Source organism: Chrysemys picta, chromosome 4, assembly GCF_011386835.1.
Source record: "Chrysemys picta bellii isolate R12L10 chromosome 4, ASM1138683v2, whole genome shotgun sequence".
Taxonomy (NCBI): domain Eukaryota; kingdom Metazoa; phylum Chordata; order Testudines; family Emydidae; genus Chrysemys; species Chrysemys picta.
The window spans coordinates 7,641,467-7,656,308 of NC_088794.1; the positions used below are offsets into that span (position 1 = coordinate 7,641,467).

Here is a 14,842-nt window from a genome sequence, read left to right on the forward strand (position 1 = left end):
AGGGCTCCGGCTGGGGGTGCAGACTCTGGGGTGGGGTTGGGGATGAGAGGTTTGCGGTGTAGGAGGGGGGTCCAGGCTGGGGTGTGGGGTCAAGGGATTTGGAGTGCGGGAGGGGGCTGTGGGTTGAGGCAGAGGGTTGGGGTGCAGGAGGGGGTGAGGGCTGGGGGTGCTGGCTATGAGGTGGGGCTGGGGATGGCTGGGGAGGAGGAGTTTGGAGTGCAAGAGGGGCTCAGGGCTTGTGGCTCAGGATTGGGGCATGGCTCTGGCGGCTCCTGCTCTCCAGTGTGCGGTGGGGGGGGGGGGGGGGCTAAGACAGGCTTCCTGCCTGTCCTACTGCCATACGCACCCGGGAAACAGCCAGCAGGTCCGGGTCCTAGATGGGGGGGAAGGAGGCTTCACACACCGCTCTTGCCCACAGGCACTGCCCCCCAGTTCCCATTGGCCGGGGAGTGCAGAGCCAGCACTCAGAGAACACCCACACACACACACACGCCTAGAGGCCGGACCTTCTGACCAATTCCGGTGCACAGCGCGGTGCCAGCCGGGACAGGTAGGGACCAGCCGGCCTTAGAGCCACAGCACTGCCGACTGGACTTTTAACAGCCTGGTCAGCGGTGCTGACCGGAGCCGCCAGGGTCCCTTTTCCATCGGTTGTTCCAGTCAAAAATCGGACACCTGGTCACCGTATCAGGAAGGGCATTGTGGGACACTTGCTTTCTTAGCCTGTAAGGTCCCTGGGGCAGGAGGTGTGTGCGGGTGCGCACACACACGCACACACACACACACAAAACAGGGCCATGCTCCTGTTTGGGCGACAGCATATTTTAAGTCTTAATTGAGAAATGCAGCCTCAGGGGCACACAATGCGGCTTGCTGCTAAGACTGCTTTAATGTCACAGCACATCCTCTGTGAGTGGGGAGAGCCCATCCCGTGTCCTCGAGGGATCTAGCTGGATCCCTTTGGCTTTCTTCCATGCCCCCCCCTCCCCATCTGCCTTGGGAAGCATTTCCTGCTGGGGAACGGGTGCCACCACTGAGCCAGGATGAGTGTGGCTGTGCCAAGGGCAGAGCGGTCTGGGCTGCGCCCGGCTGTCTCAAGCAGATTCCAACAGGAGAGGTTGGATCCGCACCCCTGACTGTGGGGGCGGGCGCGCCGAGGAGACGACTAACGCTGACCAGTCGGACTGTTCCCGTCGCTTGCCGATGAATCTGTGTCTCAGGCATCCAGCCTGTGCGCCACGTGCGGGGAATGGCTGCAACACTGCTGTGCAGCCCCAGGGTCACGGAGACAACCCTCCCTCCCAGGGACGCTATCCTGCCAGCTGAAGCTTAGAGGGCTGCAGGAGGGACTAGTTCTGGGGAGCGGGATAGACCCAAGGGGAAGGAGCGGGATAATACAGCTGAAGGCTTCACTGCAGCAATGGGATGGACGGGACCGCTCAGCAACATGAGAATGGTGACACGTGCAGCAGGGGCCATGCACACATCCTTCCAGCTCTCCCGATGGCCCTCAGTCCTGACCTGAAGGTCTCACTATTGCTCCAGCTATGGACTCCACCACATATCCCTGCCGGTGCCCCTCACTCCCGACCTGCAGCCCCCTGCTAGCCCAGCCCCGGGCTCCCAGATGCCCCTCAATCTCCATCTGCAGCATCTCCTGCTTCTTCAGTCTCACCCCCTCTTCCCTCCTGAGTGCAGACGTCTGGTTGAGTTTATTCGGTGCCTTGGGCCCAAGTCCCTCAGTAAAGAGGCTGAGGCCCCCAAACTCATTTCACTTGTGAGCCAACTCGGATTTCTAAAGGGGGTTTCTTAACCCACTTCCCCCACTCATCCTGCCCCTTGGACAAACACCAATTCACGGATTTTTCTACTTTCACTGGCTAGTGTGGTGTCTTAAGGAGGAACAGCCCCAGATTTTGGCACCTGTAAACCATCTGCAGGTGAGGCGCTCCCTTAAAATGGCTAAAGGAGTTGGCGGATGTGATTGCAGAGCTATTGGCCATTATCTTTGAAAACTCATGGCAATCCGGAAAGATCCCGGATGACTGGAAAAAGGCTAATGTAGTGCCCATCTTTAAAAAAGGGAAGAAGGAGGATCCGGGGAACTACAGGCCAGTCAGCCTCACCTCAGTCCCTGGAAAAATCATGGAGCAGGTCCTCAAGGAATCAATTTTGAAGCACTTAGAGGAGCGGAAAGTGATCAGGAACAGTCAGCATGGATTCACCGAGGGCAAGTCATGCCTGACTAACCTAATTGCCTTCTATGATGAGATAACTGGCTCTGTGGATGAGGGGAAAGCAGTGGATGCATTATTCCTTGACTTTAGCAAAGCTTTTGATATGGTCTCCCACAGTATTCTTGCCAGCAAGTTAAAGAAGTATGGGCTGGATGAATGGACTGTAAGGTGGATAGAAAGCTGGCTAGATCGTCAGGCTCAGTGGGTAGTGATCAATGGCTCCATGGCTAGTTGGTAGCCGGTTTCAAGCGGAGTGCCCCAAGGGTCAGTTCTGGGGCCGGTTTTATTCAATATCTTCATTAATGATCTGGAAGATGGCGTAGATTGCACCCTCAGCAAGTTTGCAGATGACACTAAACTGGGAGGAGTGGTAGATACACTGGAGGGTAGGGACAGGATACAGAGGGACTTAGACAAATTAGAGGATTATTCCCAAAGAAACCTGATGAGGTTCAATAAGGACAAGTGCAGAGTCCTGCACTTAGGACGGAAGAATCCCATGCACTGCTACAGACTAGGGACCGAATGGCTAGGTAGCAGTTCTGCAGAAAAGGACCTAGGGGTCACAGTGGACGAGAAGCTGGATATGAGTCAACAGTGTGCCCTTGTTGCCAAGAAGGCTAATGGCATTTTGGGCTGTATAAGTAGGGGCATTGCCAGCAGATCGAGGGAGGTGATCGTTCCCCTCTATTCGGCATTGGTGAGGCCTCATCTGGAATACTGTGTCCAGTTTTGGGCCCCACACTACAAGAAAGATATGAAAAAATTGGAAAGAGTCCAGCGGAGGCCAACAAAAATGATTAGGCTGGAGCACATGACTTATGAGGAGAGGCTGAGGGAACTGGGATTGTTTAGTCTGCAGAAGAGAAGAACGAGAGGGGATTTGATAGCTGCTTTCAACTATCTGAAAGGGGATTCAAAGAGGATGGATCTAGACTGTTCTCAGTGGTAGCAGATAACAGAACAAGGAGTAATGGTCTCAAGTTGCAGTGGGGGAGGTTTAGGTTGGATATTAGGAAAAACCTTTTTACTAGGAGGGTGGTGAAGCACTGGAATGGGTTACCTAGGGAGGTGGTGGAATCTCCTTCCTTAGAGGTTTTTAAGGTCAGGCTTGACAAAGCCCTGGCTGGGATGATTTAGTTGGGAATTGGTCCTGCTTTGAGCAGGGGGTTGGACTAGATACCTCCTGAGGTCCCTTCCAACCCTGATAGTCTATGATTCTATGACACCTCCTGGGAGCCAATTATAGCGACATAACCAAGCACAGTGTTTACACTGGCACTTTGTCGACAAAACTTAGCCACAAATAGCTTTATGCCTCTCATCAAGGTGGTTTTACGTTGTCGGCAAAACAGGAGAGTTTTGTCACCAGAAGTTGCATTAGTGTGTAAACCTCCACTGTTTTGTGGACAAAAACTGCCTTTTGTTGAAAAAAACTCTATAGTGTAGACAAGGCCTTAGTATACTGTCTGTGTGAGTCTCTGTGACTGCTGCCCCCGGCTGGAGAATGGCACAATGACCGCTCTGTTGCTCCCTTCTCTGCCCCGCAGCATCTCCTCTAGCAGAGCTGTGTGTCCATAACCAATCTCCCTGGGGTGCTGTGAGCATATCCAGGCTGGGTGGGAGGCTCTGGGGAGGGAGAGAGGGAGGGAGGGTGGGACGGAGTCTGGCCCCATTGCAAAGAGCAGCTGGGTGATGGTTCTGTTCCCGCCATGGCAGGTCCCGGCCAGTGCTCAGAGTCGGGGTCTCCATCAGCTTCCAGCCCCCCACGATCCCCACCTCGGCCTTCAACTGCCAGGAGCAGGAGCAACTCAACACAGAGGCCAGCAGAGCAGAGGTCTGCTTCACCGTCACTAAGAGCACCATGGACAGCCTAGGTCAGACCAAACCCATCCCCCGCTCCCCTGCACTCTGAGCTAGCCAGTTCCCTGCCCTGGGGATGGATCGGAGCCAGCGCCCTCTAGAGGGGAAAGGCCCCATGTCCCATTTCCCCTTGGAGTTCCTGCTCTCAATTTCTCTGTCCCTTGTTTCCCCTCCCCCGTAGGCGACAGGATCTCCAGCACCATCCAGTACAGCCTGGCCCTGGACCCCGGGCGGACGAAGATCCGAGCCGCCTTCAACTCCACCGGCCCCGTCCTGAGCAGGGAGCTGCGGCTCGGCATCGAGACAAGATGTGAGACATACCGGATAACGTTACCTGTGAGTGTGGGGGGGTCCCAGCTCCTTCCCCTCCCACTGTATCTGCCCCTTGCTCCCAAATCACCCAGAGAACAAACCTCTCTCCTGGTTGCACCCAGCCTCCCTTTCCCTTCAGTAACCCGACATATCTCTCTGTCTCCCCAGCTCTGCCCAGAGGACACCCTGACCCCCATCACCCTGCATGTCAGCTACACCCTGACGGGGGAGCTCATCCCTGCCACCAGCCGCCTCAGACCCATCCTGAGCGAGGACTCCGCGCCAGTGTCTGCAGGCTCGGTAAGGTGCCAGAGCCAGGCCTCGTGCTGGGTCTGCTGCAGGGATTGAACCAGTGACCGTGGGGTTTGAAAGCAAGAGCCTGGAAAATTCAGTCAGCAGCAGCCTCCTAAACCCCTTTACACAGTGCAGCCACTAGAGGGCAATAGAGATGGATGCTGAGTTTGCCTTGGCATCTCCCCTCCATGGGAACATTCCAAGCTCTCCTCAACGCTCCCAAAATTTTGGTCCAAAAACCCAAATATTTTGGCTAAAAAAAGTGATTTTTGCTGGACAATTTTCAATATTTATTTTGGCCAGGGCCTCCTAGAGGGGAAAGACCCCATGTCCTGTTCCCCATCCTCCTGTGTGAAACTGCTGCCGGGCAGAGAGTGAGGAGGAAGGGGGCGTGTATGTGTGGGGTGGGGCTGATGATGGGTTTAGCTGTCCCCCAGTGCAGGGGACTGGGAGGTGCTGGGGTAACAGGAGGGTCCCTGGGTCCCTGCAGTGTCGCTCTGGCAGGTGGTGCTGCAGCCCTCTCCCCATCCACTCTGATCCTGTCCTCCTGGTCTCCCCCCAGCTCCCGTTTCAGAAGGACTGTGGCACCGACGACCGCTGCCATGACCAGTTAGAAATCTCCTTCAATTTCTCTGGGTAAGTCACTGAATCCTCCCCAAAACACCTACCACGGTGGGATGCATTCGGCTTGATCACGCCTCAGATCTTCAACATCCAGCAGGAGATCTTGTCAGATTTCCAGTGCTGATGGATCCTGGGTGGGGGGTGTGAAGGGTGGCCCATCCCCACTCCAGGGTGCCCCCTGATGTACTAGGGTACCACTGAGCCAGCCGGTTCCACCAGCCTGGGCTCCCTAACACTGTTCTGCTGAGCCAGGCCCTCAAGCCTCCTCCAGCACACACCCAGGTGGGGACACACCCAGCTGCAGAAAGACACAGACACTGAAATCAGCTCTGCATGGAAAGACTCAGGCCATGGCTGCACTCGAAACTTCAAAGCGCTGCCGCGGGAGCGCTCCTGCGGCAGCGCTTTGAAGTGCGAGTGTGGTCGCGCACCAGCACTGGGAAAGAGCTCTCCCTGCACTGTAGGTACTCCACCTGCACGAGGGGATTAGCTTACAGCGCTGGGGCGCTGTTTACACTGGCGCTTTACAGCGCTGTAACTTGCTGCGATCAGGGGGTGGTTTTTCACACCCCTGAGCGAGAAAGTTGTAGCGTTGTAAAGCCCCAGTGGAGCCATAGCCTCAGCTTGGGAATTGTCAGGGCCTCAAGTACACCCAGGAGTACCAGCACTCAAGTAGCCTCAGGAGTGTAAACCCAAAATGGTATTGTCTTGCGCTGCACAGAAAACCGCACAGCGTAAGCTCATGAAAATCACCACTTCCCTCAATGGGGAGGAAGATATGCACAGCTTTCCCCCCCCCAGTTATGAATTGTACAAACTGGCTTAAAGAAAACAAACTCACGTTTAATAACTACAAAGGATAGATTTTAAGTGATTATAAGGGATAGCAAACAGATCAAAGCAGATTACTGAGCAAATAAAACAACCATGTCAACTAAGCTTAATACACGAAAGAAACTGGCTACAAGTGGTAATTTCTCACCCTAAATGTTGTTTTAAGCAGGTTGCAGAGTTTCTTGTAGACAAACCGCTCCTGCTTACAGCTTACAGTGCTGGGAGGGTGCAGCTTAGAATCCCAGATATTCCTTTCACAGGCCAGACACCTTCTAGCCTGGGTCCAGTCCTTTCTTCCCCCAGATCAGTCTTAGATATTTTCAGCAGTCATCCTGGCCAGGGATTCAGTGAAGAACCAGCCCTGATAAACTCACTTCCCTGCCTTATATAGCATTTACATGTGGTGGGAATCCTTTGTTTCCCTGTTTGATCCCCAAACAAATAGGACAATCACATTCAGTAAATCTTCACCTTTCCAATGAGACCGCACATGACCCATCTTGCATAAAATACAAATTAGTTATACCATATTCATATCACAACAATATCTCTATGAAGAATATGGGCAGTAGTGTCACAGGGTGCACTGCTGTGGGGAAGATGCACCCCTGGAAGCTCACAGCACTGAGGTCACCGGCTGGGCACTGCAAGAAGAAGTTCACAGAACGGCCAGGGCACTGCCCTGAGGAAGCTCACCCCTTTCTCCCCCCTTAGCTTGAGCACCCTGGTGGTGGGGGTCACCCCTGAACTCAACACCACCGTCTCCATCCAGAACCAGGGGGAGAATTCCTACAGCACCAGGGTGCAGTTCTTCTACCCGGCCGCGCTGTCCTACCGCCGGGTCCTGCTGCTCCAGGTACCCCAACGTACACCAGGCATGAGGGGCAGACTCTGCAGGGGGCACCATGCTGCAGGGAGTGGATAGGGAGCTCAGCATGGGGTGCTGTGCTACAGGGAGCAGGCCAGGGGGCTCGTCCGGTTTCCGAGCTGTAAAGAGTGGGCGGGGTGCTAAGTAGGGGGTGCTGAGCTGCAGGGAGCAGGCGGGGGGCTCGATAAGGGAGCGGAGTTGTGGGGAGCAGGTGGGGGGGGGGGGCTCGGCAGGGGCGCTGAGTTGCTGTGAGTGGGCAGGGGGCTTGGCAGGGGTGCTGTAGTCTACATCTCTGACTGGATAGTCTCTCATGGTCAGTCTAACAGGAGGGCCATGGTCGTTAAGTGCAGCTCGGCCGTGGGCTCCGAGGAGCAGACTCAAAGGAACAGCACCTGCCAGATCAACCACCCCATCTTCGGGAGTGGAGCTGAGGTAGGGACGGGCCCTGGCCTGTGAACTCCCCAGGTGTGAGCTAGGGATGCCAGGCATGCAGTTTTCAACTGAAACGACCGGTCGAAAAGGGACCCTGGCAGCTCCGATAAGCAATGCTGACCGGGCTGTTAAAAGCACGGTTGGTGGTGCATCAAGCCTAAGCCAGGCTCCCTGCCTATGCTGGCTCCATGGGGCTCCCGGAAGTGGCCGGCATGTCTCTGCAGCCCCTCGATGCAGGGGAGATCAGGGAAGCTCTGTGCACTGCCCCCCGCCGCCAGCGCCGGATCCGCAGCTTCCATTGGCCAGGAACTGCAGCAAATGGGAGCTGTGGGGGTGGCGCCTGTGGACGTTGGCAGCGTGCACTGCATGGAGCTGCCTGCCTGCACCTCCACCTAGTAGCCCGGACCTTCCGGGAGCAGCACGGAGCCAGGGTAGGCAGGAAGCCTGCCTTAATCCGCTTCGCTGGTAACCAGGAGCCGCCCGAGGTTAGTGCCACCTTGCCAGAGCCTATACCCCAAGCCCCCTCCAGCTCCCTACTCCAGGTCAGAACCCCCTCCCACACCCCAACTCCAACCCAGCACCCACACCCGCACCCCAACCTCCTGCCCCAGCCCTGAGACCCCTTCAGCACCCAAGCTCCCACTCATACCCCAAACCTCCTCCTGCACCCCAACACCCTGCCACAGCCCTGAGCCCTCTCACACACCCCAAACTCCTCATTTCTGGCCCCACCCCAGACCCACATCCCCAGCTGGAGCCCTCACCCCCTCCCACACCCCAACCCCCTGCCCAAGCCCAGTGAAAGTGAGTGAGGGTGGGGAAGCGCGAGCAACTGAGGGAGGGGGCTGGAGTGAGTGGGGGCGGAGCCTCAGAGAAGGGGCAGGGCAGGGGAGGGGCCTTGGGGCAGGGGAGGGGGAAGGTTGTTCAATTTTGTGCAATTAGAAAGTTGGCAACCCTACCGTAAGCCCAGCTGTGGGCAGAGCGGGGAAGTTCCCTGGGGTCAGCCCAGCTCGTGACAAGAGATGTGCTGGGGAAAGTGCCCGGGGAGCCTGAGCTCACTCCGGGCTGGGGTCAGTCCATGCCAGGGCAGCAAACAAAGGGCCAAACTTGCGGGGCTGGAAATCAGGCCTCACTGGGGGAGAGAGGGGAGGGGCTGTTACCTCACCCCTTTGGGGTTCTTAAAAGGATGGTTAATGGGGTGTTGCCATGGCACGGAGCAGGTTGAGGTCTCTGGCTCCCAAACCGGATTAACACCTTTGCCTCCCTGGACCCATTTATTCCATCTAAGTTCATACAACAGTTCCCCGATCCACTGTGCCTGCCCTGTCTCTGGCAGTTCCCCAGACCCTGACTCTCACCCCACCTGTGTTTTCCAGGCCGTCTTCGTTGCCACCTTCGACGTCTCCTCTGAGGCCAACCTGGGGGACAGGCTGCAGATCACAGCCAACGTCAGCAGGTGAGGGGCTGTGCAGGGCCAGGAGGCAGCTTGGGGGGCAGTGGGAGGGGTCCATGCACAGAGCAGGACAGGGCAGTGGCCTGTGGTGCAGCCTCCCTGCACAGTTACCTGCCTGCATCACCTCACATCTCTCTCCTTTGCTCCCCCTTCCCCCCTCCAGTGACAATGGCGGCCCCATCACCGAGCGCATGATTGACCGGGCAGAGCTGCCAGTCAAGTACGGCATCTTCATCATCCTCACCAGGTAGGTCAGTGTAGAAATGGGGGGGAGCGCCCCCTACTGGGCCCCCTCCCCACTCCCTGCAGCACAGCGCCCCCACCCACCGCCACTCTCCAGCCCCATCCATCACACTCCCGTCTCTTTCGTTCCTTCCATCCTTTTCCTCCCCCAGCCTCGAAGAGTCAACCAAGTACGTCAACTTCTCTGCCGAGGAGGCAGGGACAAGTGTGCCAGTGACACATCGGTACGAGGTGAGGCTGGTGGCACAAAGTGTGAGGGGGGAGATGGGGCAAGAGGGAGGCAGTGGAAGTGGTTTAATAGGATCTAGTGGGTTAGTCATGGAGGGGGAGGGGTGCAGGTGGGAGATGGCAGGGAGCCAGGACTTCCCAGATCTGGCAGGGGAGTGGGGTTAGAGGGTTAGAGCGGGGGCTGGGGATCAGAGCTCCTGGGTTCTCTTCCTGCAGTGCCCTATGGAGAGTCTGTTTCTTTCAGGTCAAGAACCTGCGGCAGCGAAGCGTCCCCATCTCAGTCACGTTCCAGTTCCCCGTGGTGCTGAGCGGGGTCCGGGTGTGGGACGCCTCTGAGGTCGTCCCCTCCAAGGTACCTGCCTCTCCCTGCCCTTGTGTGTGTGTGTGAGATGGGCCCAGTGACACCTGCTGGGCCCTACAGCGCCCCCTGCTGGGACAGGCTGCCTAGGGGAGATAGGCCACATGCCCCCCCCCCCCAGCCAGCAAGTCCCCTGTCCTGGGGCCAGATTGTAGCCAGCATCCCATAGAGGGGAAATGCCCCATGTCCCCTTCCTGCCCCCGTTAACACCGTGTGTCTCTCCCTCCCCAGCCCCAGCTGGCTCAGTGCACCAGTGAGGTGGGAACGACTGGTTCAAAGGACTTTGTGAAGCACATGAGTGAGCGCCCCCTGCTGGTGAGTACAGGTCAGTGCGGGTCCCAGCAGCCCCTTCCCTCCGCACTAGTACAGACCGTGAGTGGGGACTGAGATCCTCATGGCCATGCTGAATCCCTGTCAGAGGTGAAAGTGGGCCGGTACGGGCCGGTACGGAGCACTACCCGGTAAAAAAAGGTGCAGCAGCAGCGTACCGGCAAATAAGTGGAGCATTCAGTACTGGCTTACGTTCACCTCTTTTGGCTGCATAAAAAAACAGTTTAAACTCAAAGCTAATAAAAGCTTGGAAAGGGAAACTCACTGTCACATTGGTTTCTCTCCTCCCTCCTCCTCCAGCCAGGCCGTTCCCCCGCCCCCTGGCACTCAGCAGGGGCTGCAGCGGCTCCCCTCTAGCTTGCAGCAGGGCGCAGGGGGACTGGCTGAGGGAGAAGCCTGCCCAGGATGCCTGCTGCCTGCATAGCTGTTCACTCTGCGGTTCAGACCGCAGATTAGGGGCCATGTCTGGCGCCCTTGTTAATTTCACTCACAGTTGTTGGGGGGTGGGAGGTGAGACCAAGGCAGGCGCAGAATAGAATAAGCATTTGGCTGCACTGCTTAAATCCAGAGCTAATAAAAGCCAGTGGAAGGGGAAAAGTCGCTGTCACATCGGTTTCTCTCCTCCCTCCTCCTCCAGCCCCAACAACTGTCAGTGAAATTAACAAGGATGCCAGAAACGGCCCCCAATCCCAGGGGTTGAACCAGGGAGTAAACAGCTGATGTTAAACTGTTCCTATGCAGGCAGCAGGCATCCTGGGCAGCTTCTCCCTCAGCCAGTCCCCCGGCTCCCTCCTGCAAGATAGAGGGGAGCTGCTGCAGCCCCTGCTGAGTGCCAGGTTAGGGGGAGGGGAAGCCTGGAGCCTAGCCGGAGGAGGAGGAAGAGAAACCAATGTGACAGTGAGTTTTCCCCTTCCACTGGCTTTTATTAGCTCTGGATTTAAGCTGTGCAGTTAAATGCCTATTGTATTCTGCCCCTGCCTTGGTCTCACCTCCCACCCCCCTAACAACTGTGAGTGAAATTAACAAGGATGCCAGAAATGGCCCCTAATCCGGCGGGAGTGAACAGCTACATTTAAACTGTTCCTATGCAGGTAGCAGGCGTCCTGGGGAGACTTCTCCCTCAGCCAGTCCCCTGCACCCTCCTGCAAGCTAGAGGGGAGCCGCTGCAGCCCCTGCTGAGTGCGAGGGGGCGGGGGAACGCGGGGCCTAGCCGCGTCGGCAGCCTGGCTGGAGGAGGAGGGAGGACAAGGTGAAAAATGTGACAGTGAGTTTTCACTTTTTCAGGCTTATTCCAGTATTAAAGTTTTATTACAGACAGTACTGGTAGTAGTAGCTTTATTTTCTATATCGAAGTCATGCAATGGGAGGTATGAAGTATGTAGGAGAGGGGGGTTGCTTGCCTTTGGACTGTGCCAGTAAGAAATGTAACTTACTTTCACTCTGGCCCCACCCCTTCTGCCTGAGGCCCCGCCCCTTTCAGGGCAGGGGGGCAGAGTGGGCCTCGTACCGGTAAGAGCTGTATTTTACTTTCACCCCTGGTCCCTGAACACCCCGTGCCTCACCCGGCGATATCCTTCCACCCCCAGGACTGCTCCATGGCCACCTGTAAGAAGATCCGGTGCAGAATCACCTCCCTGGAAATGCAGCAGCCACTGGAGTTCATGATCAAAGGGAACGTCAGCTTCCAGTGGGTCTCCCAGGTACAAGAGCTGCCTCTGCCTCCTAGCACCAGGCGAAAGATCCCCCCATGTGAACAGCCCCTGAGCCCCTCCCCAGAGGTGGCTGCATCTCAGTGCCGGGCAAGGGATCCCTGTGTGAACGGCCTGTAAATTGCTCTGGGTCCCCCTGGGACGATGCTCTGGGCTGGTTTGTATCATTTCCAGTCAGGGATGGTGAATTTCTCTGTTCTAGACACAGCAGCAGAAAGTGAGTCTGGTGAGCGAGGCCCGGATTGAATACGAGGAGAAGAAATACACCCAGAAGGAGGGATTCGTCCAGCGCCAGGTACCAGAGTGACTGCGCCCGGGATAGCGAGAGCATCGGCTAGTGGTTAGAGCTGGGAGCCAGGACACCTGGGTCCTGTCCCTGCTCTGCAGGGAGAGTGGGGTCCAGTGGGTTAGAAGAGGGAGGGTGGATGGTGTCAGGACTCCTGTGTTCTCTCCCTGGCTCTGGTGGGGAGTGAGACCGAGTGGATACAATGGGGGTGGCTGGGTGCTAGGACTCCTGGGTCCCCATCTCACAGCTCCTCTCCCCCAGGTGCAGACGGTGGTGGAGCGCTACGAGGTCTATAACTACCTGCCCATCATCGTGGGAAGCAGCATGGGGGGCCTGGTCCTGCTGGCTCTCATCACTGCAGCCCTCTGCAAGGTGAGTGGAGCAGGGCTTGGACCCCTCCCCCACAGCCCATCACCTGGGGGCGGGGCCTGTGGCTCTCCCAGATCGTGGCAGAGGTACAAAGGTTTTTCCTTCATAGGTTACCACAGCCCATCCCTCCTGCTCCTCTACTGTGATCCTGCCTCTGTTTGGCTCTCACCGTCTCCCCTCTCTGTCTCCTTCCAGCTCGGCTTCTTTCAGCGCCAGTACAAGCAGATGATGGAGGACGCTGTGGAGGACGAGGGGCCTGGCCCGACCCAGAGCGCCGCTGCTGGCAACCCCCCTGTTGCCGATGCCCCTAAACAATAGCCCCCCATGTGCCAACGCCCCCGGCTTTGCCTCCGTCTGGGCTGCTCCAGATCCACCCCTGCCCATTATGTTGCCACCTCCAAGATGCAGAAAAATTGGTCACTGGCCTCCTCCCACCAACAAAATGCGTCCTAGTGCCAACTTGCCCCACTTTCCCCCCTCCCTCCGGGTGGCCCTGGTTTGAAGCAACTTTTTTTTCTCTTTTTACCAATTTAAATTATCCCAGTTGTGGAAATTTGTGTGCGTGTGGGGGGGAAGTCGGGCCATACCTGGAGGTCAGACAATTATTTAATGGCGGTTGAGATTAAAAAGTTAAAGCTTTATAATGTTGTATTCACCGCGCACACCAACTGCTCGCAAAATATTTCCATTGCTAATAATTGAAATTTGTAGATAAGCAAAGTAAGAATAATGCTACTTGAGAACTAGGAAATTGACTTTGTATATTTTGACATGTGATGTTAATTTTTGTTTGAATAGTTATAAAGCTTGACCTTTTTAAAATCAACATCTGTTGTCATTACAGAATTAGGTTTTGATCCCCACAGGAATTTTCCACAACTGAACATTTAAATCAATAAAAATTGAAAAAGATGGTTAGAAATAAACATCAATACTGTCTGTGTATTCTGCCAAGCCTATTTATAACCTTTAAAACCACAAATTGTCAACATCACATGTCAAAATGTACAAAGTAATTATCCTGAAAGCAGCCCCAAAGACACCTGCATGGCCAAAAGTTTTCTCCACAGTAAGGTGGGACTCGAGTAAGCTCGCCAGGAGCATTGTTCATTCTTTAGCTAGCTGAACATTTGGATTGTTATCGATGGAAACATTTTGCCATTGGTTTGTATGCGTGTGTGATGGAAGTGATGGTTGCTGACCATTACCGCTAAAAATTTCATTGTCCCAAGCCTACTTAAAACGTGGTCTAAGTGGACAACAAAAATGACCACCCAAACCCCCAGCCCCTCTCTGTGTGTTTCTATGTTCTGTTAGGAAATGACAGATCCTCGGAGCTGCTTGTCCTCCTACTCTGGTGAGCAACAAACAAATACATGCAAAGGAAGCTCAAACAAGTGAGGAAAAGCCAGCAGGAAAGATCCTTCCACATAGACTCTGTGTGCCCTGGTGCCCAGCTGGAAATGTTTTTCAAGCATGGGCCTGAAACAATAAAAAGGAGGGACAAACAGCTTAAACCCCTCCCTGCCCACGGCATTCACTACACCTGAAGAGAGAAAGGAAGTATTTACCGGACACAGAGGAAGGGGGCCTGAGCTGCACAGTCTGGTCAGGAAGGCTGCTGAAAGCATGTGGTGAGACACTTTGCTTGAATCTGATACAGTTTGTTAAGTTAGGCACTAGTAAACATTTCATCTTTTATTTTCGTTGTAACACTTCCTGACTTTTATGCCTCGTTTCTTGGACTCCCTTAAAATCTCTCTCTTTGTAGTTAATAGACTTGTTTTATCTAATCCAGTGTGTTTGAATTGAAGTGCCTGTTTGGTAACTGTTTGGGGTGACAAGGTGTGTGCATAGCATAATCTTTAAGGAACAATGGAATTAATATAATTTGTAGTGTCCAGGAGAGGGCTGGGCAGTACAGGACATACATTTCTGGGGGGAAATCTAAGACTTGGGGTGTGTTGGGGTCACCCTGCTGTATAACCCAGGCTGGGGAGAGCCTGATGTAATCCAGGTGTGGCAGGCAGGCTGCAGTTACACACAGACACTCAGGGTGTGACTTGCATCCTCTTGAGTTGTTTGTGAGGCGTCCAGGTGGGAGTTATTTCAGCAAGGCTTTGTGGGGCACTCAAGGCTGCAGGGCCGGGGGTGACACAGCTGCTCATTAGTCTGGATTGTACCCTGGTGTGTCACAGGAATCTCAAGCAGGAGTAAAGGGGTCTATTCCCTCTGTGTTTGGCACTGGTGCGACTGCTGTTGGAATGCGGTCTCCAGTTCTGGTGCCTAAAGTTTAAGAAAGTTGTCGCTAACTTGGAGAGGGTTCAGAGAAGAGCCATAAGAATGATTAGAAAACATGCCTAATACTGATCGACTCAAACGGATCAATATATTTAGTTTAA

General features: G+C 55.2%; 1 protein-coding gene across 1 annotated transcript in view; it reads left to right on the forward strand.

The window, feature by feature from the left end:
• The window catches only part of LOC101944717 (integrin alpha-D), a 35,421-nt gene extending 21,282 nt beyond the window's left edge, over nucleotides 1-14,139 (forward strand). The window contains exons 16-30 of the mRNA XM_065594455.1: nucleotides 3,957-4,114; nucleotides 4,282-4,436; nucleotides 4,581-4,712; nucleotides 5,269-5,342; nucleotides 6,879-7,020; nucleotides 7,351-7,464; nucleotides 8,841-8,920; nucleotides 9,081-9,164; nucleotides 9,313-9,391; nucleotides 9,633-9,740; nucleotides 9,978-10,061; nucleotides 11,663-11,776; nucleotides 11,988-12,080; nucleotides 12,333-12,443; nucleotides 12,636-14,139. Of these exons, the coding sequence (XP_065450527.1) occupies nucleotides 3,957-4,114; nucleotides 4,282-4,436; nucleotides 4,581-4,712; nucleotides 5,269-5,342; nucleotides 6,879-7,020; nucleotides 7,351-7,464; nucleotides 8,841-8,920; nucleotides 9,081-9,164; nucleotides 9,313-9,391; nucleotides 9,633-9,740; nucleotides 9,978-10,061; nucleotides 11,663-11,776; nucleotides 11,988-12,080; nucleotides 12,333-12,443; nucleotides 12,636-12,758 (1,651 nt within the window). The 3' untranslated portion in view covers nucleotides 12,759-14,139. The remainder of the gene's footprint in view (nucleotides 1-3,956; nucleotides 4,115-4,281; nucleotides 4,437-4,580; nucleotides 4,713-5,268; nucleotides 5,343-6,878; nucleotides 7,021-7,350; nucleotides 7,465-8,840; nucleotides 8,921-9,080; nucleotides 9,165-9,312; nucleotides 9,392-9,632; nucleotides 9,741-9,977; nucleotides 10,062-11,662; nucleotides 11,777-11,987; nucleotides 12,081-12,332; nucleotides 12,444-12,635) is intronic.
• The last annotated feature ends 703 nt before the right edge of the window (nucleotides 14,140-14,842 follow it).